At 37.3% G+C, this 24,710-nt stretch overlaps 1 protein-coding gene across 1 annotated transcript; it reads right to left on the minus strand.

The window, feature by feature from the left end:
* Nucleotides 1-14,431: 14,431 nt before the first annotated feature.
* Nucleotides 14,432-24,296, minus strand: LOC145592356 (uncharacterized). Its single transcript, XM_081648800.1, has 15 exons — nt 23,932-24,296; nt 23,031-23,215; nt 22,783-22,862; nt 22,604-22,699; nt 22,163-22,283; nt 21,602-21,660; nt 21,439-21,513; nt 18,666-18,733; nt 18,455-18,551; nt 17,021-17,095; nt 15,465-15,563; nt 15,228-15,371; nt 15,054-15,146; nt 14,779-14,856; nt 14,432-14,686 (listed from the first exon to the last, which is right to left on the minus strand). The coding sequence occupies exons 1-15, from the start codon at nt 24,048-24,050 to the stop codon at nt 14,618-14,620; spliced, it is 1,458 nt and encodes a 485-aa protein (XP_081504926.1). The 5' UTR covers nt 24,051-24,296; the 3' UTR covers nt 14,432-14,617.
* Nucleotides 24,297-24,710: the final 414 nt, after the last annotated feature.

A 24,710-nucleotide genomic window follows, 5' to 3' on the forward strand; every position in this document is an offset into this window, starting at 1 on the left:
AATTTCTGCTGTTTTAGTCTTCCACATCTTAGGGAACACCATGGAAGATAACTCCGCTTGTAGCCATCTTCTATTGTTTATGAAAACTCTCCACATCCTAGGGAACGTCGTCGAAGGTGACTCTGCTTGTAGTAATCTTCACTTGTTTGTGACAATCTTCCACATCCTAGGGAACACCGTCTATCATTGTTGCTACATCTCGAGCTATTTTCTTGAATCATGGTGACAACCTTCCTAATCATAGTGAATGTCGTCGAAGACCACCCATCTCGTGACATCTTCTAAAATCTGGGTGACAACCTCCACAATCTTAGCGAACGTCGTCAAGACCGCCCATCTCGTGCCATCTTCTCAAATCTGGGTGACAACCTCCACAATCTTAGCGAACCTCGTCGAAGACCACCCATCTCGTGCCATCTTCTCAAATCTAGGTGACAACCTCCACAATCTTAGCGAACGTCGTCGAAGACTGCCCATCTCGTGCCATCTTCTCAAATCTGGGTGACAACCTCCACAATCTTAGCGAACGTCGTCGAAGACTACCCATCTCGTGCCATCTTCTCAAATCTAGGGATAATTTCCACCATCCTAGTGAAAGCTATAAAAAACCGCTTCATCTCGAATCGTTCTTTTCTCAAATCAAATAATAACCTCCCCAATCATAGTGAAAGCTATTGAAGGCCGTTTCATTTCGAATCGTTCTTTTCTCAAATCAAATAATAACCTCCCCGATCATAGTGAAAGCTATCGAAGGCCGTTTTATCTCGAACCGTCCTTTTCAAATCTAAGCGAGAGAATCTTTTGGAGCCTTCTGTTGAAAGCTCCTTCATCTTGAATCTTCAAATCTTCTTGTCTTTACTTTTAGGAGTAATCAACCTTTCTAGCTTTGGGAAGAACTTTATCTTAAGATTCTTCGATCTTCAAGTTAATCTCTGTAGAAATCTCCATCCTAGGGATCCTTTGTGATTATAATAAATCACTACTCAAATCAGTTTTCAAATTCTCTTAATCAATATGCAATCGATAATTTGATCGTCATCAGGCCGATCATCAATCAAGATCGTAATCGGGCCGACTATTAATCAAATATCTATCAATTACTCAAATGTTCGTCAAAAGGCTCGAAATCAAAGTCGTGAGACCATCGAAGGCTGGCGTGAAAAAATCAAAGTCGTCGCGTAGCGACAAGTCTGTCGCGCCGCATCAAAGAGTATTGTGATGCGCCAAGGTGTATCGTCCTGCGCCGGGGTGCATCCTGCTGCATTGTGCTTTAATCCAAGTCCGAGCTTTTTTGCTCATTCATTTTTTCTCAATCCAATTGCCTGTGATTGTACCTGCATTTATATTCTTGGACTATAGGACTTTTCTCATGTTTGTAATTATCTTAGGGTTGACCTAAGGCTCAGTGTTACTTGACTTAGTGTGCAAGACCACATATGACTTGGCATGACTCAAGGTGATTGACACGTGTGTTAGACTCAACTTGTGTTATATGACATGATATGACTCAATGTGCATGACTCGTGTGTGTATTGTATTGTGATGTGCTTGACTCAAAATGCAGAAAAACAAAAAATTTCCGTCATTTTTGTGGAAGGTACCGACTTTCTCCCGAAAAAGAAAGACACAAAAAAGAATCGAAGTGTTGGAGATGCATGTTAAATGAACTTAGTCGAATGCATGTATTAATGTTGTATCTCATAGTGCAAGGATTAATTCAACCTAGGCTATCTCGATTGTTGACTCGACGATGAAAGTATTTGGGTAGCTTAGGCACGGAAGCTAAGTACTTCATACTTTGTAATGCAATAAGGATTATGAGTGATCTTGATATGACAAGGCATGCTTCAACGTCATGTTAAGCTTTCATGACAAAGGTTTCCTAAAGGTAGGATTATTTGTCTATGTATATGTGATGTGTGTAAAACACTAAAGCTAGGCTGCAAAGGCTAACGATATGGAAAAATATTATTTCGAGAAGAGTCAAATGATGGTGACTCTCAGGCTGGGTAAGCTAATAATGTAGGGATCAAGCCCCCAAGTCTAACTCTAAGTGGATAGGGCCGGGATGAGCATAGGAGATCCCTTGATATGATCATGCATGAATGTATATATGAATGAATGCATTTTTATTACGGTCGCACCCTAATTTGAGGTTGCCTACGTATCCTTTAGGAATCAGACCGAATGTAGCTCTAGCCGAACCTCACACAAGTGTGTGTATACCTCAAAGAGGTCTTTGAAGGGTTGTAACGTGGTAAGGCTAAAGGTTGAAGAAGAAGGGGATAAAGGCTCAAGACCCTAGATAAGCCCCCAAGGTGTGCAACCTTGCTTTTGAATCTTTGTATTTTTATGCTTGAGGTTTCCTCACTTTTTAACTCTCTTTTGTTTATATTTTGCTCTCTCTTTTTTTTTTTTTTTTTTTTGCTTTATAATTTTTTCAGATTCAAATATATTTTTTTTTTAGCGTGGGCAATCCCAATCATGCGGTCTATCACTCACTTGGCATTCATGTTTTTCAGGCACGGTACCGAGCACTCGATAAGAGACGCAATCTGAGACGTGTTCTTATCAAAGATATATTCATATCAAAGACATTAGAACATTTGCCCTTATGCACACTTTTATATTTTTTGCTTATTTTAACTTTTTGAAATTACTCAAGCTTTTGTTCTTTGAAAATTGCATAAGTTGCACACCATCCCATCCCAAGGTTAGGTAGATGTGGGTCAAAGAAAGAAAGGTCTATCGTTAGACGAGGCTCGAAGTGGTTTATCAAGAAAGGATTATATATTTGAAGGGTGGAAGGTAATAAGATATGGCTACAAGGGGTGCCTCTAATCATAAGTATACCTTGTGCTTAGTTCGACATGGATTATTATTATTTTTTAATGCAATGCAATGCGATAATCATATGCAAGAAAATAAATGCTCATTTTATTAAAAGGAAAAGAAAGATTGTACAAAATACATCTAATGGAAGATAAAAGGTACCTATGCTAGACTTAATGGGGACAGGGAAAAAAAAGATAGAAAAAGAGCTCACGAAATCTTGTCGTTGAAGCTCGCCTCTTGTCTTGTGCTTTATCATCACTCGGTCTGCTTGCCAGCTGGAGGTATGGGAAGCTTGTTATTATCGATCAAATATTGGATGGCTTCTTTTAGCTTCCAACAGCTCTCAGTAGTATGACCCCTTACCTTGATGGTACTTGCAATGTGCATCTGGGTTCCAACTAGGCAATCTCTTCTCAGGTGCGAGATCTTGAATTGGTCCAATGGGAGTAATGAGTCCCTTGGCATGGAGTCGATCGAAGGCAGTATCATAGCTCATCCCAATAGGAGTGAACTCTTTCCTTAATTGCTTTTTAGATCCTTTTTTATCCATGGCTAAGACTTCATTGAGATCAAAGGCACTAACGTTGTTGCTAGAGTGGGTGTTTTCAGAAGAAGAAGGATTATCGTTCTTCTTTCCTTTCCAGCCACTGTTGTTGCTATTGTTAGTAGCTTTTTGCTTTGCAAGGTCATCTTCGATTTCAATACCTATGTCGTAGACGGCCTTGAAAGTATTCAAATTATGTTGATATTTCAAATGCTTCGAATACTTTCTTGAAGGTTCTTGATGAACATCCTTACAGACTCCTTTTCAGTAGGGACCTCGACCATTTTAGCGGAAGTTTCCCTCCACTTGTTAAAGAAAGAGGTGAACCCTTCGTTTTCTTTTTGCTTTAGCATCTCAAGTTGTCTATGGTCTATTTCAACTTGAATGTTACATTTGTATCTATCAATGAAAGTGTTTACTATTCCGTCCCAAGTAGAGGTTTTTTCTTTGTCAAGGGAAAAGAACCATTGTTGACAAACGGTTTCAAGAGATAAAGAAAACAAAGAATGAAAGACTTTCCTATCAATCCCTTTAATATTCATTATGGTTTCAAAAGCCCTTAAGTGAAAATAAGGATTGTCTGTTAGCTTGAACTTAAGGATGTCGTTGGCATTGAACTTTTGCGGAAGAAGCTCCCTATCCACCTGACCCCTTGTAAGCTAATGCCCTGGAATCTATAGTCACTGGAGAGTTTGCTTAGGATTTCTTGCATGAGCTCCATTTGTTGTTTCTTCACAGGGTCATTGATTTGAAGAGCCATGGTCTTTATCAATTCAGTTAAGTTGGCCACGTCCTTCCTAAGTTTGTTAACTTCTTCCTGAGACGCCATTATCTTCTTAGCTTTTCTTTTTCGACTGATTAGTTTATCAAAAAGTAGTACTTGAACAAAGGTGTTATCCTTGATTAATTGCCCTTCTCTCCTTAACCAAGTGTTGTGAAAAGGGAAGTTATGGATACTTTTTGTTAATTATTTGACTCAAACTCTATTCAACATGCAGTAGATGGAAGGAGGTAGGAAGAATGAAGGTTGTGATATGGAGAAAGCATGTAGAGAATGGAAAGACGATGTAGATAGAGAGATATGGAAAAATTAGGAATAGAGTGGACCCCCAATTCAAATGACGGAAAGGACGACTCATGCATGAACCTAAGACATGGTCATGATGACATATAACAAAGTGTGTGCTAAGACTAGTGAGTGTAGGTGACATGTTTGACTTGTGTCATGACCATGTGACTAGACTATGTGATTGGACTTAATTAAGGACTAAACATGACTTCTGTCATTAATAAACTGATTAAGCAAACTGATTAATTAGACTCGTCGTTAGGATCGAGCAAAAACATGAATTGTCGCCGAAGCAACAGGACTGTCGCCAGACGCTAAGGATCAGCACCAGACGACAACATTGTCGCCTAGCGCTAATCACTAGCGCATGGCGCTACAGTCCAAACCTCTGCGCCATTGCTGGAACATTGGTCTGGGACTGTTTCCAGTATTTTTACTTCAAAGGGACAAGCCTAAAGTCGTACTAAGTCAAGTTTGATCAATTTATTTAGACCTTAAGCATTTATTAATTAATTAATTAATTTAGCAAAGTCCTTTAGTCATTAATTAGTTCATTTAGACTCATTCACAAGCCAAACAAATGGTTAGTGGAAACACATATAGGTTATGCACAAACAAATAATGCACAAATAGTCAAATAGTCATAATATGATGCAATGAGTTTACAACCTAACCATGGCTCTAGTTCTCTAAAGTTCATGATATAGGTTAGTCAAAGAGAGTCCATGCTTATGAGTCCGGATGCACCGCGCAAAAGCCTTACCTTTGGAAGGGTTGGCGCGAGTGGATGGCACCCCGCGAGTTAAACTCGCTTCCACGGTTTAGTGAATTCAACAAACTCGGATGTACCCTTCGTTGCCAGGAGCGTTCGATTGGGTAGATGGAGCGTGAATCCCCAGAGGGTTGTGGCCATATGTAGAACACATATGGGTTTCAAAAAAAAGGGAAAAACTCAATCAGGAAGTAAAATCGAGCAAACAGTACTAGAAACTAGTCGAAACAAGAAGGTAGATTTCTGGCTTGGTATTGGAAGAATTCGGCACGAGAAAATAGCGTCTGTCCCCAGACGATGCCTCTGTCGCCAGACGACAAGTACTATCGCTAAGCGACAGAGCCATCGCTCGGCGATGATGCTGTTTTCTCAGCACTAATTCCTACATGCCTCGGCAGCTTTCTATTCTTGAATTTTCCATTTTTTCGTAGCATTATTTCGATTTTAGTTGTGAAAGATATTTCCTTAATTTTCTACGTGTAAAAATCCTATGTTTTTGACGCATTTCGAATGGTCTTTCCAATGCGGACCTTTTTATGCATATGCCGCAATGTTAATCAAAATTACGCACATGAAATACTTAAAACTTTTTGAGTCTCATCCACTCATTCTAAATCATTGCCAAAATAAATTTTAGGAATTAAAATAGAAATCCTCCCCAGTGGAGTCACCAAAAAACTGTAGGGAATATCTCAAGCATCCCACGCTTGAGCCCCACTGTGATCATACACTTAAGCATGGTGGCGTCCAAAGGGAAGGAAGCTTGAGTAAAAGAGAATCGCCAACAAGTTTTAGGAACTTGTAAACCGTTCACAGAGTGAAGGTTACACCCCTTCACGATCCATGAGATCGCTAACTCCATAGGTCTGGAACAATGACTGGATATTCGGGGATGAAGGTACAAATCCAACCTAAAAGAGATTGAACCTGCCTTAAATAGGCCTCTACTTTATTCTTCTTGTATTCATGTGCGCTTTCTAACTAACATACAACCAATAAATTAACCCTAAACCTGTTTATCTATGTTGGTTGAACAATAATGCACAAACAAATCTATTATTGGCGATCACTTGAATTATAATCATATTAGCCTAAACAAGATTATTAATTATCTTATTAAACGTGATTACAAGTACAAATTCCCTTTAATCATGATCAAGCAATAACAACAAAATATATATCAAGCAACAATAATAACAACAATCATAATAATCTTAATCTCATTAAAGCATGATAATTATAGCAAGATCCTAGGCATGATACTAACAAGATTAATAACAAACCCTAGCATGTCACTAAAACATTAAAGATCAAAGCTTTATCCCTAGCATGATACTAACATGATATAAAGAAAGAATAGGAAGCATCATACATGATATTAGAAATCAACAAAAGCATCCTAACATGATACTAGGAATCAAAATAATAATTAAAGCATGATTTCTATATCAAAATAACAATTAAAGAAATTACTTACTTCGATGCCTCATATCTTTTTCTAATAAGAAAATACACGCATTAGTAACTTCAAGAAAAATAATAAACAAACAATTAAATCAAATAATTGAAATAGGGATTTGGGACCAAACCCTCAGAAATTATCAACTTTTCACGTCTAGGACGAAGGCAACTTCGAACTTGACTAGGTGTGTCTAAGACTAATGTATGTGGAATTTTGTAAGAGGGAAGGTTTAGAAAAGAGAGAGAGAAAGCTTCTAGCTTTTAGGGAAAGAATGAACAGAATTAGATGATTGTCAATGAATGTTGATTCTTGATGATTGTTGATGATGGAAAACGGGGAGATACGACCTCTATTTATAGAAAAATAGTCCGGAAACAAATCAAGTCCTATTCGGAATAAAACTGACATCTGTCGCCAAGCGACAGACATCAGCGCCAGGCGACAGGATCAGCGCCAGGTGACAGATGTTAGCGCCAGGCGACAGACTCTATCGTTTCACACTAATTAAAAGATAAAACGCGTTTTTACGCAGAATCCTCTTCTTAATATGATTAAGCAGAAAATTCCGTGTTTATCAAATTAAAATCATGTTTATTATAAAACACTTATTTTATTCCAAATAAAACTCTTTAAAATATAATTATCAATCGTGATACTATTAGAATTAAAAAGAAACTTCTCAATATCCTAGAAGTTTAAAATCAATCCTAATAACCTTAGGAATAATACTTAATAAGCCATCCTCCAGATCATTGGGCCGCATATAAAATTCATTTCGAGCCCAATTTAGTATTTAGGTCATAACTTCCTCATTATTCATCGGAATTGGGCTTATAATATATCGTTGGAAAGCTCTTTTTGAGCCTAATCCAACTACACTATTATTGGACTCTTATCATGGACCAAACTAAATTGGACTGGCTATTTTCGTAAATAGTGTAAGAAAAGAAATGTTTTCAAAAACAGAAAGAGAGATATTTTAATAAAAACATCTACATCACTAGGCTTTTCACACTTTCACCTCGTTCGATAATTAAATGACGTGAAAGATCATCACTGGGTTTGGTTTTGGGGAGACACGTTTGGGTGTCTACAGATCCCTTACCGGTTGCAAGTATGGCCGTGTCATTTCACCCTAAAAATCAGCAAAGGGTTGCCCCTTTATTGCTTTTCTGGGTTCGAACGTGATATCAAAACATCTCAAATCTAGATCCCATTTAAGCATTCGGCCACTAGCCTCCAAGGTTGTAAACGGCTTCTTCAACTGCCTGTCCGTGTAGACCACAATAGAATGAGCAAGGAAGTATGGCCTTAGCTTTTTCGATGCCATGAACAATGCAAGCCCAAATTTTGCAATGGGTGGATACCTCAGCTTGGCATTGTGCAAGACGTGGCATATGAAATACACGGGCATCTGATGGCCGTCCCTCTCGACAAGGAGGACGACGCTTAAAGAGTGATCTGAAATTGCAAGATACATGTATGGCTTTTCGTCTTTGAACAGACTGACGAGCCGAGGAAGTGTTTGCAGATGATTTTTCAATTGTACGAAGGCTTCCTCGGCCTCTTCGATCCACTCGAACATGGATTTTTTTCTTAGTTGTCTGAAAGAAATATCGGCACTTATCCCCTGACCTTGACAGAAATCGGCCAAGCGTAGCTAGACAGTCGGTCATAAGGGCATGTCCGGCCGTTGAATCGACCAGCCGGTCGATTTTAGGTAAGGGTAAGTTATCCTTAGGACACGCCTTATTGAGGTCGGTGTAATCCGTGCACATTCTCCATGTTCCATTCGGCTTTTTCACCAAGACTAAATTTGCCACCCAATCAGGGTAGTAACATTGACGAATGAAAACGGCGTCCAACAGCAACTTCACATCTGCTGCGGCCGCCAAATTCCTTTCTTCTCCGTGATCTTTTTTTCTATCGGACAGGCTTCATTGTCGGATTCACCGCCAACTTGTGGACGGCCAAATTTGGATCTATGCCTAGCATTTCGTGTACCTCAAATGCAAAAACGTCCTTAAGTTCTCTCAGTAGCTTTACCAAGTCATCCCCAAGCAAGCCCATAGCCATAGTACCTACCTTGACCGTCCGATCAGGCTGGTTTGGATCAAGCACTATGTACGTATGATCGCCAGCCGACTGTGGCCTTAACTCTTCTAGCCGGCCGACGACCATTAGCTACTATACCTGCTCTTTTTTTATCAACTTGCGCTTCTGACCGACCTGGTGTGCTTGGAGCGACCCTTCATCTGAGTTTAGCGTGGACGATCTTGGTCGTCCTTGAGCTGTTGGCTTCACGGCTAGCTGATTACACTCTTTTGCCATCTTTTGGTTACCATGAATGGTACCAATCTTTCCGTCCATCTTCTCAAACTTCATCAGCATCAAATGAAGGACGACTACTGCCTTGGCTGCTGTTAAAGTCGGGCGACCGAGTATAACGTTGTAACCTGTAAGCTCCTTTACTACTAAGAAGCGAACGACCATGTCCCTTCCCTCTTCCCTTCTTCCCAAATCGGACAAGCAAGTCAATTTTTCCGATCGGGTGAGTGATACTCCCACCAAATCCAAAAAGCGGATGGGAAATATCTTGGAGGGCATCTTCTGGAAACTTTGAAATTTTCAAACATCCGAGGCTGATTATGTCGGACGAGCTGCCAGTATCTACTAGCACCCGGCCAACCTTCAAGTTAGCAACTTTCATGATAAATACCATAGGGTCATTGTGAGGGGCTTTGATCTCGCCTCGGTCCGATTCACAAACCGTCACTTCAAGGCAAGGCTCACCCTTCATCCCATCAGCGTGCATCACTTTTCCTAACTTCCAAACATCTTGCTTAAGTCCCTTTATGGTCGGGCCTCCTGCAGCAAAGCCTCCTGATATTACAGCCACGAACCCTGAGTTAATGTTATTTCCATCATCTTTTTCTTTATCATTCTTCTTCTTCTTGGATTTGTTGTCTGTCTGAGTGTAAGTGAATTTGGACTTCATGACGTACAAGTTGAGCATGCCCTTCTCGGCCAGCTTATCTAGCAACCTTTTCAAATTGTTACACTCATTCGTGTCATGCCCCAAATCCTTGTGGTAACGACATTATTTGTTCTTGTTCTTGTACTAGGCCAAACCTCTAATCGGCTGGGGCTTATCAAACTCGAACTTGTCCTTGATTTCCATCAGAATTGAATAACAGTCCTTGTTGAATTCATATTGGGGTTCGTACGTCTTGGCCTTCTTTGACTTGGTCTCCAGGCAATCAGCCACCCAGACCTCTTTACTCTTGTTATTTCCTTCTTTCTTTTTCCTGGCCGAGTCTTACTGAGTAGATTGTTTCTTCTCAGCCCCCTTGGCCAGTACTTAAGCTTTTGTAAGCGAGCAAAAATCAGATGCCTTGATATAAGGTTCATCTTCCTATAGAACACCTGCGTATGTTCGAACCTTTTTCCTTACCAAATCAAACTTGAATCCATTATGCCTTAATCCCCGGAGAAATTCCAAATAGGCCATTTCATCTGTCAGATTTTGAATTTGAGCTTTTTCTTGATTGAACCTTTGGACGTACAAACGCAACCTTTCATTCTTTCCTTGGACAATTGTTGCCAGATTAAGACTGGTCTTCCGAGGAGGTATGTTGTTGGAGAAGTTTCCAACAAATAGCAGACTGAGAGTAGTAAACAGTTGATGCATCCGGCCGACAGGCTATTAAACCAATCCTACGTCACGCCCTTAAGGGTGGCCGGGAAACATTGACACCATGTGGCATCATCCACACTTTGCAGATACATCAAATTCCTTTTTGAGGTGACATGCTCTTGTGGGTTGCCCATACCATCGTAGGCACCCACAAGTACACTCTTCACCTTTGCTTGTTGGGGAGAGTTGAGAATTTCTTGATAAAACGGAGGCGGCTTGTCACCAAGATTTAACAAACGCATTTGCCAATCAATAGGCTAAGGTTGCACGGCCGGTCCGGGCAGGTTAGCAACCTGGTCGAACGGCTGGCCATAATGCCCGTACTGTTCGAAGACAGGGGGATTAGGTAACATAATTGCATTGAAATTTTTGGGCACTTGATACTGAATTGGCTGAACAATTGGGATTGGAGTTGAAGTACAGTGAGCTTGACTTCTGCTGGTCCTGGCCGAGCTGGTATGCTTGGAGAGGGTGTTGTTTAAGAAATCATCCGACATAGTTGGAGTGGAGGCAGTGTCCGAGTAGGCTATTCGTTCACGTTGCTTATGTCGAATGTACTCCCTTGCATCCTTCCAACATCGAGACGGCTCAGCTGCCTCTTTATGAGGCTGCTTGGTCTTCCCCCCAGCCAACTGCGTTTTCTCGAGGATCCCGGATAAGTTCGTCCGTGGCACCCTCGGTGAACGTTTGTGTCGGCGAAAAGGGGTGTTCCCAGCATCTTCAGCATTGGTTGCCTTGCTCTGAGCTTTCTTTTAAGTGCCTTCTCCTCCTCTCCTAGGCGGCGGCCTAGAAGAAGAAGAAGGCATCTTACTCTCAAGCTACCGTCGGAGCTTGCTCAAGGCGAGCTGGAGATTAACAGCAGTCACTGGAGGATCCTCGACCTCATGGAATGAGGCAGTCAGAGGATCACTAGAATTGATCATTGAAATCAAGTTCTCTACATGCCCATCCTAACCAGGACCAGGATCGGTGTTTGGTGTCTGACCATCTAACGAACAAGTATCCCCACAAACGGAGCCAAATGTTTCGGGGATTTTTTGTATTTCCCTTGGGATATTGGTCGCGCTCTTTGGACAGATGGCCTCAGACTCCTGCAAAATAACGAATATCCCATTGCCGGAATATTCGCCTCTAACGGACAAGTTAGTAACCGAAAAACGGAAAGGCTAGAGAGAGAAAGTAGAGAGAAGTTGGATCTTGAATGTGCTCTTAAATGTTATGTCACAATCCACCCCTCCTATCATAAATGATAAGGGTATTTATAAGGGTAGGGAATTGTGTCCCTTAGGGTTACTGCCCTAATATTTTGTGCCCTAATTGGCGGCGCAATCAAAAGGGGACAAGTGTCCTAGGGGGGGCTGTTTTGCGGCTTTCTCAGGGTTTAGGCCTCCTGATGTAAGGAGGCCCTTTATTCACTTTTTCATGTGCTCTTGTGGTAGTTTACACGTGTGATCTTCGTATAGGGACACGTGTTGCCTTTTAATTTGGGCCACATGTCTCTATGGGATTGGACCACATATTTAGGGTATTTTTACCCTAAACAGGTCCAATTTTATTAAATGTTAATTATAATTAGATTAAATAAACAAAATAAAAATAAAATAGAAATCCCAGCCACACACCCTCCCCTCCCCTACCCACTCCCAGCCCCCCTCCCCATCAGCTACCCTTTCACCGGCCGGCGATCAGAGACCACTCACTCGCTCGACGCCTGCGGCCCCAATCCATCCCTTTCCACTTTCCCGCTTTCCCACATTCCTACCCCAACACCCACCTCTCTCTCTCCTCTTTTGTCTCTAGTTTGCCGGAAATTCGTCGGAAGGAAGGTTTAATGAACGACTTCAATGAATTTACATCGATTCCCGCCACACTCAAAAGCTAAAGCACATTGCTTTCATAAATTACAAACCCAGAGAAATCCCATATCCAATTCAACAATCGTAGTAATTGGAGTTTTATTATGCTTTATGTATATCACAATTCAGTTTTTTTTTTTTAATGCTAAAATCCAAGCTAGAATCAACAAATTATAAACAGTAATTCGCTAGAAGGAAGGTTCAGTGAACAACTTCAATGAATTTCTGGAGAAATAGAGAGCGAAAGAGGAGAGAGAAGGTTAGAGGAGTTGGTGTTGGAGTGGGGATGTGGGGAAGCGAAAAAGGGGAAAGGGAGGGATGGGGGTGTCGTGGGTGGTGGAAAGGGATGGGAGGTGTCGTCGCCGACGCTTGGGTAGGGGAGGGGGTAGTCTCCGACCGGGGGCTGGTGGAAGGGGAGACGGTGGGGGAGGGGGGACTACTGGCAGTGGATAGGGTAGCGGGTGGTTGTATTGTTTTTAATTTTTTTATTTGATATAATTGTTAATTGAATTTTTTTAAAAAATAATAATTAATCGAAAATAATTTTTAATTTTTTTTACTAAAGGACCAACTACATAATGACACGTGGCATAATTTACCAAAACAACCGGTTACTTTAAAATTCAACAGGTCATGACTCATTTTGATAAGATACTTTATAAAGCTCGACTTATTTTTAGTTAATAAAAGCTTAACTTATTTTGAGTAAACCGGACAAAGGTTGGCTTATTATTGACAAATTTTCCAATTTATAATTCAAATGAAAATTGTATTTTGGTGGAAAAATAGGCCCCTTTATTTTGCCCTATCACAAGTTGTATGACTATTAGATTCACAACTGACAAGTCATGTTGTATGTGGGCCTCACATACAACCATTGTATTGTATGCATAGCATTTTCCCATTTTATAGCTTTTGCACAAGTTGAGCTATAAATTTACTAATCATATTTTTTGTAATGTTCAAGAATGTTTCAAAATACAATAAGTCTTGTGTAAGGCGGGTGTACGTTAATTTTATTATAAGACGGTCAGTTTGATGGTAAATTTAACTATTTTTATGGTAACTTTAACCACTTAAAGGGCTATTTTTAATTTGTCATTAGTTTCAAATTTATTTTAATGTGTAATTTCATAAAGATTCATGATTACATAATATAAAGAATAATATGATTAACCTAATACATTATAAGTTTTTTGTAAGATAAAATTTATTATTAGAAAAATAAAAACTTTTGTAAAGGGTAACTTTAAATACTTTTAGGAAAATTTGCCAATTGCAACCATTTAAAGATTGTATTTTGTAAATTGCAGACATTTTAAAAAAAATTGCAAATTACAGCCCAAAAAGTCTTATAAATTGTAAATTGCAATCCAATTCAACTTTTCCATAGGTTTGTGTGTCGAAAAATATTCGGTCTGAGTGCCTCGTTTGATGTAAGTGTCTCTTTTGAGTAACAAAAATGTATCGATTTGTAGACAACTATTTTTTGCTGTAAAAACAAGGCACTTACGTTAATTTTTTGCCTTGAATTATGTTGTAATTTACACAATTTATAACAACTTTTGAGCTACAATTTACAATTTTTTTTTTAAATGACTGCAATTTGCAAAATACTAAATGGTAATAATTTTTCATAATTTTATGATAAAACTTTAACCATTCTTACAATAAATTAATGTCAACCCACCCTTCTGGAGAATTTGGGTCCAAAATATGACAAATTTTTCCATCTGTGGACTGTTATGGATGAGGTTACTTCATTAGTGTATAGTTTCCTTTTTAGCTTAGTAGTGGTTTGTTCCATTACTTTACATTTTTTGAAAAATCAATAACTAAAGCAAACTAAAGACGCTTCCCAAATAAAAATCTTGAGGTTCATAGCATGTCAACTAGTGTTTCTTCCAGGCCGAGTTACAGTTTACACTTCTTAATAATGACGATTCACTGATTCCACAACTTCCTTCTTGCCACTCAGCGTTGTGTAATAGCACCATACTATCCTGCCATTCAGCGGTTGTAATAGCATCGTCCTCCTATCCTTCATTTCTGGGAAATAAACTGTCCACTAGATATACAGATTGTTATGTTTTTAGGCTGTATGCCCAAAGGTTAAAGTGCTCATGCAGCCAAGACCTTTTCAAAATTTATGTTACGTAGTATTTTTTTTTCTTGTTTTTTTAAGATCAAGTGAGCTCATTGTAATAATAGTGAACTTAATCTTATATTAAATATCATTGATTAAACAAATGACCAAAAAAAAAGGCAATCTGAAATGTAAGGAGAATTGATAAAATCAAAAGAAAACCAAAATTTTTTAGATCAGCAATCCTGGAAAAATGCGCTCTATCCTTCAATTGCTGATCTTCCTAAATCATCAAACTATGACTTCTTATCAATGTTTTTGCTATACTTCTTAGCAACTCCGGCCTCAGAAGATGTATCCCATACCTGCCAAGGATTTTGCTCTAGGTTAGTAAGATCAATTCCACAGTATAAAAATATATAGTATATGCCAGAAAAGAAGTGTCTAGTGAACTCACGTCTAATATTCCCTTAGAACCTCCGATAGCAAGCCAAAGAGGGTTTTCCTGTGAGAAGGAAACTGAAAAAACAGCTCCCTGTAGGATAAGAAAACATATAAAAAAATCTTTAGAAGCAGATCTGCATGTAAAAATAATAGTGACCACAAAAAAATCAATTACTACAGAAAGCCTAGCCTTGTACTCTACACTACAAGTCTATAATTTGATCGGCGAAATTTTAAGAATAATATTCTTCTTTCATTTCTTTGTTGGTAAGAGAATCATATACTTACAGCTTTAGGATTCCGGGAAGAAATACAGGAAGGCTGGTTATTTGTCAAATCCCATAGTTTGACCATTTTATCAATTGAGCCACTAGCAAGGAGCTGCGGCAAGCAATACCAGAATGAGGAAAAGAAAATAGGCTAGCAAAGGAAGCGCACAAATCCGGTAGAAAGAGAATTTACATTAGGTATGGAGGGATTATATGAGATAGAGCTGGCAGCTTTGTCATGTGCATGAATGGTGAAACTAGGCTTCAATTCTGAATCTGAACTGGAACTAGCAGCTCGAATGTCAAAACCCTGAATCATTCCATTCTCAAGGCTTACCTGGAATTGCAAAAATTTTAAACAGTTCAACAATTCATGCTTTCCACATCATGAAAGAAGGTATAGAAACAATCAGAGTTAATTAGCACTAACAACAAAAGAGTGTTCTGTATGAGGATCCCATGCCAGGCTCTCAACATCAGCTACAACAGACCATCTATATCCAGAGTGTGAAGGCTTCCTTCCATCCTTCTACAATAATGAATAAATACTATGAGGGTTTTACGGCAAATGAAAAGGACAACAAAACCCAGAACATGCTCTTCCTTGATGGTACAGTCCACAACATGTGTCTCAATATAAAAGTAATCGATGAGAAAAGCAAATGCAGCCGAGCAGGAGTTATATCATGTCGATCTCCTTGATATACATTTCTTGCCCACTAATCTACACTATCATCTTGATTTTGTAAATGCGGCCACCCACAAGTGTGAATAAAAAGCCTTTTATTAGCATGAACGAGTAAGCTATATATATCTAGCAAAATAACACAGAAGATAAGGTTAAAAAGCACTCACTGCTCAAATTTTAATCAGTCAAACATTATAATAAAATTAATCACGATAACCAATCTAAAAAATTCAGATAGAAGCAGGAAGCACAAAAAATTACCCTGATGGTGAAAGAAATTAGAAAAGGCATAAGTCCAAGGAACTATTGAAAGAAAGCAGAACCCAATGCTTTAACAAGGATCATTAATCAAATTTTACATTTTAAATATTACTAAGGATTTTTTGACTTTTACTACCAAAAAAAATCAAGAAATTGTTTTTTACAACTAAAACTTTTAAAAGTTTTATTTTACCGCCAAATAAAAAAAATAAAAATTGTTTCTTACCACCTGCCATCAAAAATCTAACGGAATTTTTTAAATTTTTCGATTTTCGTGCGCAAAACATGCTCTTCATAGGTTTAGGGGGGCATTTCGGGCCTACGGAACTAATTTGAGGTCAGAACTGTCAAAAAATGATCGACAATGCCTCGTTTTGCGTGTTTAAAAATACATCGATTTGCGTGAAACACGCAAAACGAGACATTTCCGATCATTTTTTGTCAATTTTGACCTCAAATTGGATCCATAGAGCCAAAATGCCCCCCTAAACCTATGAAGAGCATGTTTTGCGCACGAAAATCGAAGAATTTTTTTCAAAACCGTTAGATTTAACGATTTTTTTAACGGTAGGTGGTAAAAAACAATTTTTAGAATTTTATTTGGTGGTAAAATAAAACTTTTAAAATTTTTGGTGGTAAAAAACAATTTCTTGATTTTTTTTGGTTGGTAGAACTCAAAAAATCCTATTACTAATGCAGTTTGCCATCATAATTAAATCTATCAGAATAATACCCCAACTGAAATCATAGAAGGGTGAGAGAATCTAATCTCTCCAATTTACAAATTAGTCTTAGTCGGCTTTACAAAAAAAATTAACAATTTAGAGACAACGATAATATTAACTATTGATGCAGTGCATAAAAAGTATAGAAAGATAATGGATGATTACCACAGTCACGTCGAAATAAAAAGAACAACAATTATTACATAAAGGGAAGTTGTTAATGCACATAAAAAGAATTAAGCATAAAATGATGGCAATGCCTATACCAAATTATTAATCAGATACTAATTATAGCTAAGTTTTGTTTATTACCATAACAATTGAATGATCGAAAGATCCACTTAAAAGAATTTGTGGTACATGATGACTGAACGCAACTGCTTGAACCTGCAAGAAAGGCAAATATGAAATAGCTATCGAAGTAGCAGCAACTGGCACAAGCAGTCCTAATAGAACAAAATATTGACATATACTCCTAACTTGCAACACTTTGACTTTTACTCTATTCACATACTCCACTTTGACCAGTTTTAGTGATTTATAGTTAAGGAAAAGCATAGTCTTGTGGGATTGTTAGATTTGTCTAAGTTTATGCTTTTACAATATAAACTTTTATTATTTTAATTTATCGGTAATTAAAGATATTTATGATTGGAATAATGCATTGGCAAACGTGAAATGGGAAGTGTTGCAAGTAAAAAGAAACAAAGGAAGTATTTTTTCTGAATATAAAGGTACGGAAAAAAAGGAAATGAGGAGTCCTTCCTCAAGATAGTACCCTTGCCTCCTCGTTATGTGTATTTACATACCATGGCAATTTGGTAAAAAAATGTCTTCTATTAGTTTTAATCAATGATTTTGGTTTATGTGCAAAATATCAAATCAGCTAGTAAAAAATACGGAGTAACACTAGATGGTCTATTAGTATACTGATATAAGTAAACCTTTTAGGTACAAGTAAAATTTGTCGGTGATCTAAAACATTTTTTTTTAATTCTGTCATTTCTTCCAATATTTCTCTAAAGCATATTATTTTTCTAGCCTTTTTTCCTTAAACCTATTAGACCCCACCCCCACCAACTACTATGTTTTTTTTTTTCTTTTTTTTTTTTGCATTTTATAAAATGTCAAAAATGGTCTGGTATGTGCCAAATAACCCCCACGCAGGGAGCCCCCAAGATCATATTTCCTCGTGAGAAAAAATTCACACATTGGGAGACAAGAATCTTGGCATTATCTAACATGTACAACTGCCATGTAAATTGGACAGCTGAATCCAACTGTCCTTAATGTATCAGAATGCCAAACTACAGGATTTCTAACTTAAAAAGCCATAGTGCAGACTTGGATCATCTAACCAACCTCTTTACAAAATATTTCAGTAGAATCCACTAGAAGTTCAGTACAAATTCTTTAAGAAATAGCTATTTAGAGCTCAATCATGTGAACTTGTCATTTAACAACTTAGACACCCTATTTCAATGATTCAAGGTGATTAACAAAAATGACTTTCTAATTAGTAGAATTGTTGCAACCAACCTTAATGTCTTTGATGATTGAAATGTGGGTTTCATTTACAATTCAAAATTCAATATCTTTCTTTAAAAAAAAAAAAAAAAAAAAAAAAAAAAAAAAAAAAAAAAAATTAGAAAAATAAAATAAAATAAAAAACATTCTGTGATAGACTAAATAAGCCACAATATCTTCTAGCCAATGGTAAAATAATGAATAAGATTTGATTCTTGCCTTGTCAGAGTGGTGCTCCATGGTAATACTACACTTTCCAGTAGCCATGTCCCATATCTTAACTTTTTTGTCTGCACTGGCACTAGCAAGTATATTCCTGATGAACAAAGCAGCAAGACACATATATTTAAAAATTCGACTGGAAAAGGGTTTTAGTATAAAAAAAATAAAAAATAAAAATAAAGGCATAGAAAGGGAAGAAAAGCTCAACCTGAACTCCTTGTTCCAAGCAAGGCCAAGCACTGCGTCGGTGTGGCTGTCTTCTTTGCACTTAGGTTTCTAGATGAAGTATTTTCAGCAAAAGCAACAAAAATCAGCCAGAAATTGGGAACAAATAAGAGAGCTGAAAATCAAATATAGGCCTGATTAAACGCAAGAGACTCATAGTAAGCATATATAAAGGTTTCTAGACTAGACTATAAGATCTAACTGTAGCCCAGTGACAAATTTGGCATAAGTTACAAATCACATAAAAGTATACAGCATAACATATACTAATATTCATTTCATCTTTTCTTTTGACATCCAAAGAGGACCAAATATAATGTTCTCAGCTCAAGCACTAGGGAATCTGACTGCTAATTTTTTATTGGAAAAATTGATTTTAATAATCCCACCTTTAATCGGTTTGCTATTAATAATCCCACATTTGAATTATTATTTAATAATCCCACCTTTATAGGGCATCTACATCTACTGGTGTCTTATGACTGGTAACCTATACTTTAGGTAATTTTTATTTTTATTTTTTTTAATTTAAGGAACATGTGCCACTAAGTAATTGGTAAAAAATAAATAAATAAACAATATTTTTTTAAAAAAAAAAAAAAAAAAAACCAGCCCACTCCAACAGTCCCAAGACTCCCAACCCCACGGCCACCCAACACCTGCCCTCCGGCAGCCCCTCCTCCCCACCCACACCGCCGGAACCCCATCCCACCTCCTTCCAGCGAAAATCGACCCCCCTTCGGCTAAAGCCACCCCAATTCCCACCCCTCACCCACGAAACCACCCCTTTTCCGGCGTCGAACAGCCCCGTATGAATGAGAATTCACTTAATATGGATGCGGTGTAGAATACACGCTACTTGGTTGACTCGCATACATCACAATAGTTGAAACCACCATTAATGGAGCTCAAAACTAAAATGGAAATTTACAGTTTTCGAATCAAAGTTTAGTATAAATTCAATTTTTTTAGGGAAAGGTGGGGCGATTTTCGCTGGGTGGAGATGGAGATGGCGGTTTGGGTGGGTAGAAAAGGTTGCCGAAAGGATGGAGCAGGTGGGGATGGAAAGCTGCCGTGAGGGTTGGGGGTGGTGCCGTAGGGGATGACGTAGGCTAGGTTTTTTTTTTTTTTTTTTTTATTTATTACCTTTTTAAAAAAAAAAAATTCTGCCAATCACAAAGTGACGCATCTTAACCTATCAAAATCAGTTACCAACAGGTTAGGGACCAATAGAAGAAGATACCCTATAAAGGTGGGATTATTAGATAATAATCCAAAGGTGGGATTATTGGCAGCGAACCGGCTAAAAGTGGGATTATTAGAATCAATTTTTCCTTTTTTATTTGTATAAAGAAGTCTGCAAAGACACTAATTTTCATTAATTAAAGTCATTTCACATCTGCAATTGACAATCAACAACAAAGAAAACTAATTTAACAAAGCCAAACTATAATCAACCATGAAAGGGCTAAAAATCCAAATTCACATATATAACACTTGAGCACATTCTCAATTCGTTGTCTCATACAACTTTACGTGTTGATCCGTCACTTCGTAATTTTAAGAGAAAATATTTCTTGTAATAACTTCATAAATTGTATCATCAACATCAATCGTAGTCCCACATAACTTGAGACTATTCCAAAAGGAGAAAACACCAACACACACCTACACAAGTCATCTGAAAATCTGAGATCTTGAAACTACCATAAAAGGAGAGGAAACCCACACAAATAGGACAAAATCTTATCAGCTAGAGGGAGAAACATAGGTAATTTATTTGAAGGAACTGAAAACTAAAAAGGAGAAAGAGAATGGGGCTCACCATCACCAACATGGTGGATAGCAGCCCCTTGAAGAAAGCTGATATGGTTTGCTGAAGGGTTTGTGTGTGTGTGTTGGGTGGGGGGGGGGGGGGGGAGGGGAGGTGTTTGGGAGAGAGAAATATTGTATTTCTGACTGCTAATTATCCTTCATAACATATTATTAACATCAACATACTATTTCCAGTAAACACAGGTCATCATGTGCTGTGGCATTTTGAAGCTCAAATTAAGTCCTGGCATTTGAACAATAGCATAGTTCAGCACAAGAATCTAAACCCACAGTAATACCCCATTTATAGTTGCTGATAAAAGCTAGATAAATACTAGGTTGATGACAAGTGCAATAAATGGGTAAAAAGCTAAAAAAAACACTGTTCAAAGGCATAAAACACAATATTTAAACAAATAAATATCAGAAAGATGCTTCAATTGCATAAGTTACAATGTCCGTTTCTTTTCAGTTGACACGTACTCCTATTTTGGGTTTTTTTTTGTTTTCTAGTTGACATGTTTCCTTTACATTTCCATTTACACATTTCTTTACCCCAATTATGGGATTAAGGCTTTGATTGATTGATTTAACCACTTGATTTTACCTACTATGTCCTCTTCTTGCTTTACAAGTTTACATATACAATTAAATGATTGCTTTTGCCTTCTCTCTGTCTCTACAAATTGTGTGCCCAATTCTGATATATCAACTAAAAAGAAATGGAGGAAGTATAATACTGCAGAATTGTGCATCAAGTTTTTTAAAATCACATTGAAAATCCAATTTTTGTGATCACATACAACAAACATAATGATCATACAGACAGCTCTTGATTATTAACCATAATTTCCATCATTGAACTACAAAACATGGAAATCATAAAAGTCAGAGCAAATTGCAAACAAAATGAAGAAACTAAGTATGTTCAATAGTTTTACCTTCTTTCTTTTTTTCTTCTTCTCAAGACACTCATCAATACCACCTAATACAAGTGATGGTTCAACTTCATCAATCTGTCACAATAAGAAGAGAGTAAAGCTCAAAATTAGCTTTATTATTATCATTATATTCCAAATATACATAATACCATTGAGTACTTACAATATCAAGATCCCATATTTCAATTGAAGGTTCCATTGAGCCCACAGCAATAAAGTTTCCTGCCAAAAATGGAAGGAATGAAATTGAAGTAAATGAATTTTAAAATATGCTTTGGGGTAATAGTACAATAAGCATCAGCAGGAACCTAAAGCAAAAGGAAAAGCAGCAGCAATCAGCAAACTAACCAAGTCAGTTTACCATGAAACTGCAATTCACATATTCACTCTTTTTCCTAATATTACAGAATAGCCTAGTATTAACTTCCATCAAGGAAAGATCTGGACTTTAAGTGTAAACATGAAGATACTAATTAAAATCACCAAAGCAAAAAGTATTACATTTTAATACAGAATAGTTGGAAGACTCGGAACCATTCTGTTTTCAAAACTTAGAAATAAATCCTATGAAACTAGGATCTAATTCTACAACTTCAAATAAACACTAACCAAAAAGCAATATTCTGAATTGTTTCAAAAAAAAAAAAAAAAAAAAAAGGCAATATTCTGAACAATATATTTAAAGTCCAAAACCTCAAAATCTTATGAAGTATTAGTATCAAACCTCTTTCTCCGCCCTTTAGTGGGCAGTCAAGCCACGCAGTGCATAAAGGAAATGCTGATATAATGATGTCATGGTGAACATACAAGTTTGAGCCATCTTCTGTATCCTCTAAGATATAGACCTGAAAGTTATTATATTTATCAATAGTAATCTTGAACCAATCAATACATGCATGCACAAATAAACCCTCCCCTAGCTAAAAGGAGATTAAGTTAACGATGAAAACAAAATGTTAAAAGCAGCAGAAGCCCATAACAGAGGGAGATAACTCTAGGATACAAAATTAAATTTTCAATACTAAACAAGTAAAACATAACTTAAGGAGTGCTACTATGCATTCATATATATTTATATATAAACACCATGAGCAACTGAAATAAATACGTACACCACATGCACATCAAAGATTAAAAAAATGTACACCATATGTTCACAGAATACCTCAAGTTGACTGATTTCTTCTTCATTACGTGCACAAACAATGATCGAATCTTCTGCTCTTATGATCATATCCTCTTCCTCTTCTGAATCATTATCCTAAAAAATAAACAATATAACAATTTCAGAAATAATTGAAAGACAAATGAATCCAGAGGGTAAATTTGAAGTATCCTACTTACATGCTTATCCTTTAGGTACGGGTCCAATTCATTGCTGGGATAATAAGCATCACCAAGCCCTTTACTAAATACATCAATGCCTGAAAAATAAAAACATCAATGCCTATCTTCAGATGAAGCATTATCACACAGTAAGAAAGGCTCAAGAAGCCTATCTTAAAAACTAACAATGAGGCTAAGATAACATTTGAAGTCACTTGCTAAAAAAAAAAATACACAACATGATACTGGCAATAAGTCAGATGTACCATCATCGTCTTCTTCATCATAATGTTCCATGTCAAGTTCCTTGAAGGCATCAGCTATATCACCAGAATCCTTGCCAAGTGCCTCTGCCGCAACAGATGCAAGTGCAACTTCATCAACCTCCTTGGTGCTCTCTGCATCCATGTCCTCGTCTTCTTCATCATCATCATCATCATGCTCAACATCACTGTAACGTTAAAAAAGCATCAATAAACCACAGAAAGAATCAACTTAAAATGTTACACATACACCCCCGCCCGACAAAGTTTCCAACTATCAAAACTGGAATCATCTCTATACATTATGTAAAAAAAAAATTAAAAAAAAAAAAAAAAAAAACAAAACAAAACAAAACAAAACAAAACAAAAAACACAATCTCAGAAACATGTTGGTAATAAAGACTACATGTGCACCAACAGCAGTGGCATGGAAATACACTACTAATCCCATCTCCCAAAATTTCTAATCTACTGATTAAACCACACTAAACAGTAAAAACATTAGCCTTTAAGTTGAAAAAATAGACAAAAAATTTCAATGTTGTGCCACAAATTTCAAAACCACATCTAACCTTACAACTAACACATAAACAAATTAAATCCCCATTATTAATCCCTCTTAAGAAACTAGAAAAGCACATAACATACACAAAATCCATAAACAAGGGGAAATATATAACCCTTACAAAACCCAAAATCACAAATAACCCAAAACCACTATTTCAACACCTTACGAAACCCAAAATCACAAATAACCCTTTTGCTTTTTTTTTCACATTAAAATGGGTGAATAAGTTTTCACATTGATAACTTCCAAAACTAAAGCAATTCCATTCATAAGCAACAAAGAAAATATGGAAAAGACTAAAACATAATACAATTAAATAAAATAAAATAAATTACGCTGTATGAAGAACACCACTTTGGAGCAACTTATCAATTTCTTCTTTAGATGGAAGTTCAACAACTTCTGGTAATGATTTTGCTACTCCCTTGGGCACCCATGAAATTGCCGCAATCATCGTTTATCACCTCAATTAAAATTATCAACAACTATATAATATAACAGCAAGTGTTGCAGGTGGAAGCCACCAGTCTTCAGTCTTCAATGGAGACAAGCGTGGGCGGCTAATTGAAGGAGGCAACGGGCGAAGATGAAGTTGGCGGCGGTGGAGGGGGCACAGGCGAAGTGGGCGGCGCGCTGGAGAAGTGAGGAATGAGAGTGAGGAACGAAATTTGGGACTTTGCTTATTTTTTTTTAGAATGAAATCACTACCCTCCCCATTGCATTAATTTAGGTTTTTTTTTCACTAAAATCACGAACTAAATAATAAAATACAAAATATACAATCTAATAATCTCAACTATTGTCGATTTATTTCTAATAATTCAACCGTTTACCTGATGAAAGGGTAGAATTTTTTTTTTTTTTCAAGCTGCATGTCAGCTCATGGTTGGTCTAATATTAGAAAAAATTATAAAAACAAAAAAAAATAAAATAAAAAACAAAAACTGATTTAGCAGCCCTTCTCCACTGTGAAATCCCAGTCAACTGAAAACTAACCAGCCATCGCCTTAATCCCCCAATAATGGCCAACCGACCCTGTCAACCCCCATAACACACACAGCCTCATCAAGCTCTTGACGATATCGAATAAACGGTAAAATTGGGGCTTTTCGAG

The sequence above is a fragment of the Chenopodium album genome, chromosome 18 (genome assembly GCF_948465745.1).
Source record: "Chenopodium album chromosome 18, dcCheAlbu1.1, whole genome shotgun sequence".
NCBI lineage: Eukaryota > Viridiplantae > Streptophyta > Magnoliopsida > Caryophyllales > Amaranthaceae > Chenopodium > Chenopodium album.